Genomic DNA, 3528 nt, shown 5'->3' on the forward strand with positions numbered 1-3528 from the left:
ATAAAAATGAAATTTAAATTAAAAGGTATTTATTTGCAAATTTTTGTTTTAATTTAAAATATTACGCAATGAATAATGTGCTTAAAAGAATTATTACTAGGACGGTTATATTATTAATGAAGATAAAAAAGATAATAGAAAAAGTAAAAATGAAAACTGATAATATTAATAAACAACAATTAGCAAAATTATGTTAAATTAGATATGTATGATATACAGTGTTCAATTGTACTGAAACGGATTCAAAAGATAAAAATAATATTGCAATGCAGATAGCCTGAGTAATTGTCTTATCTGCATACAATGCTTGCAATCATAATGTTTGTTGATAATAAGGGGACAATTTCATATATTTCATTGAAATCAAGAAATTTCTAATAAATAAATGTAAACGCAAATATAAAAAATATACACAAAAAATTGTAACCCTATTATATTATATTACAGAATATAATACAATGAAAAATACAACAACAAAATTAATATATGTATATAATTTTTTACAATTAATAATAAAATAATAGCATAATGAAAGTCAATACGCAATTATTATAATGCAGAATCCATAATAATACAAATACGCAAAAAATAATATATTTATGATCAATATGTTCACAGGATTGAAGATTTTAGTTTAAATTAAAACATCTTTTGATAATAATTAATCACATTTATATGTTTACAAAAAATGTATAAAAACACATAAAGAAAAAAGTTTGATGTAAACTTAATTACAATTAATTACAAAAACTTGGCGTGCCCGCATTTTATATACATACATCTTATTAATTAGTGCAATCCGGGCACTTTATTATTAAAGCAATTAATCGAGTTTTTGCTTCATTATATGTATGATCCCATTTTAGTCACTTTAAGCCTGTTTTATAAAACTTAAAATTATTTGGACAATGGCATTAAACTTTTGCTGCATGTACTTTTGGATGGTTTAAACGGTTTATTAAATTAGATTGTATAACCACAGTATAACAATATTAGAATGTATAACAAATAGATCCACTCCGCGAAAAAATGCGTCTTCGCGCAGGGTATTGCCACGCAACTTATGTTTTAATTGAGCTGAAATGAAATGCAAGACGACAGGAACGTACATACATATGTGTAGATAATTTATAAACATATCAGAAGTTTTCTTTGGTGATCACTCCTACAAATAATTGTTACTACTTAAAACGGTTTATTCGACTCACACATTAAATTAGTATATTATTACTTATCCATTTTATTACTTATGAGGCACTATTTTCTCTATTCGGTCCTGGATTTTTTACATGGTGGAATGTTAACATGATGGATGCTTACATCAACAAAGATCTTGACAAAGATATCAAAGATGCCGATACGAAGTGAACCTACTGGTTACCTATACTGTGGTGTGACGTTGTTTCACAAGTCGCGAAAGCTGAAATTATATAAGACTCATTCACAATCCAGTCGAATTAGTCGCTACATGCAGGAACATAAATCAATATGTTAATCTACGCCTTTAATGTGCTAAGTGCAGTGGTATTTGGATTATCCTCAACCGCAGAAACTACTGTTTGTAAGTGTTCATTTAATAATTCTTTTTATTTTCCTTTTAACCGTTTTATATATGCTGCAGGTCATTATAAAAATCGGATCGATAAGCGGTGTACGATCACGCTTCCCTTCATACCGAAAAAACACCAACATGATGTGATATCGTTATTTTTTTAAATTTACAGCAACAATTGCTATTCCGTTGATATAACATATCGCGTGCCTACGTTAATCAGTTTCAGTTTAATGATAAAACCTTTTTAAACAATAACGGTACTATAGTACCGTACAACAACGTACTACAGACTTTGAACGCACGTGTAATACTTAAAGCAATTAATAATCAGCTTGTTTCTTTTTAACTGAACTTCTTGTATGGTGTAGATCTTTCCTTTTTCTCCACGCTGAAGGAAAAAAGGAGTAAAAATGAACGATGCAAGAACTTCAGCTGAAAATAACAGGATATATTTATATGTGTACATATACATATATTTATATACGTTATCGCATATCAGTGCCTAATCACATTGCATCTATTATTTTATTCCCTTTTTTTTTAAGCTAATGTGTATACTAATAAAAAGATATTCTAATACAATACGACATCAGTTAACCAATCAGTTACAATAAAATACTTAAATACTGTGATCACCCTTCTGGATTCGTTAATCGTTCTACATTATGAAAATTATTTACGTTTAGATTTTTTCATATTAGACATTCATTTTGTAATTTTCTAAACAAATTATATTTTTATTTGTGTTTCCAAGTAGTAGTTTTTAGTGCGCAGGTATAAATTACAATTATCACGAGTTATAAACAATAAATTAACATTATTTACATACATTAGAACAACAATTTTTTTCATTTTCGCAATAAAAACTGCATAATTTATACAATAATATTGATGTTTAATAACTTATATGTACAAAACATGGTTACTTTTTAAATTTTTGATATATTTTTTTGAATTATATGTTAAAACAATATTTATGCAATTTTGTAATTTTAATACTAATTAATTTGATTTTATTGCTGTTTCTAATCAGTAATGATCTGCAAGCGAGGTTCAGTTAATTATTTCGCCTGTTTAAAACACGCTTTAGAAGAAGTATGGCCACAACTTGCTGAAAAAGGTATCTTTTTCTTCAAAATTTATAAATTTTTGTTTATACTACATATATCTTTTAAATATAATATATACGTTACTTTACACTCGCAATTACATTACTGTTAACAATTACAGAAAAAAAAACAGTTACAGTAAATAAACTTTTATAAATTGTTTGGATTTTATTTAAAGCAAGCAAAAATAGGTCCAAATTTTAATTAAGTAATTCTAAAGTACAGCGATATTAATATTGGCTTATTCATGTTGGTAGGACTTCCAGAAATTGACTTTCCACCTTTGGATCCAATACATTACGCATACGGAGCAACTATATTTAATACAGACGTCATACATGCAGAAGTTATTATAACAAATCTTACTGCTACTGGTTTCTCAAAGACTCATTTTAATGGTGTCAGAGCGCAGTTTCTTGACGACGTTTTCCGTTTGGATGTCGACACAGTAATACCGAGAATATTTTTAAAAGGTACCGTGGACCTGAGTGGTACTATAGGTGGTGTACTCAAAATTGTTGATAAAGGTATGACAAATTCTATACTTAGTTTGAGCCACCAAAGATACACCATCTATTTTGTTGAATATATTTTTATTTACGTTTAAAATTAGTCATATCCGTGTAGGTATACCTATATCAAATAAATTTTCCCTTCAAAATCCCGTTCTACAATACCCGTAAGCCATAAAAATTGATCAATCGTAATCGAATGTAAGAAGAGTAATCGATTACAATCCATTTTTACGACCTGCGACTATTGTAGAACGGGCTAAAGAATTACTGTAACTGCTTTGTTATAGAATCCTAAATAATCAGAGAAGCGACCGATTTGAAAAAAAAATTTCATATTTATAACTGCGAT

The 3528-nt window shown here is 27.9% G+C and overlaps 1 protein-coding gene across 1 annotated transcript; it reads left to right on the top strand.

Annotated features, from left to right (window-relative positions):
- Positions 1–1445: 1445 nt before the first annotated feature.
- LOC105462027 lies at positions 1446–3287 on the top strand. The gene is made up of 3 exons (XM_011708549.1): positions 1446–1561; positions 2589–2675; positions 2922–3287. The coding sequence occupies exons 1-3, from the start codon at positions 1489–1491 to the stop codon at positions 3269–3271; spliced, it is 510 nt and encodes a 169-aa protein (XP_011706851.1). The 5' UTR covers positions 1446–1488; the 3' UTR covers positions 3272–3287.
- The last annotated feature ends 241 nt before the right edge of the window (positions 3288–3528 follow it).

Source organism: Wasmannia auropunctata, unplaced genomic scaffold (genome assembly GCF_000956235.1).
Source record: "Wasmannia auropunctata unplaced genomic scaffold, wasmannia.A_1.0 LD272599.1, whole genome shotgun sequence".
NCBI lineage: Eukaryota > Metazoa > Arthropoda > Insecta > Hymenoptera > Formicidae > Wasmannia > Wasmannia auropunctata.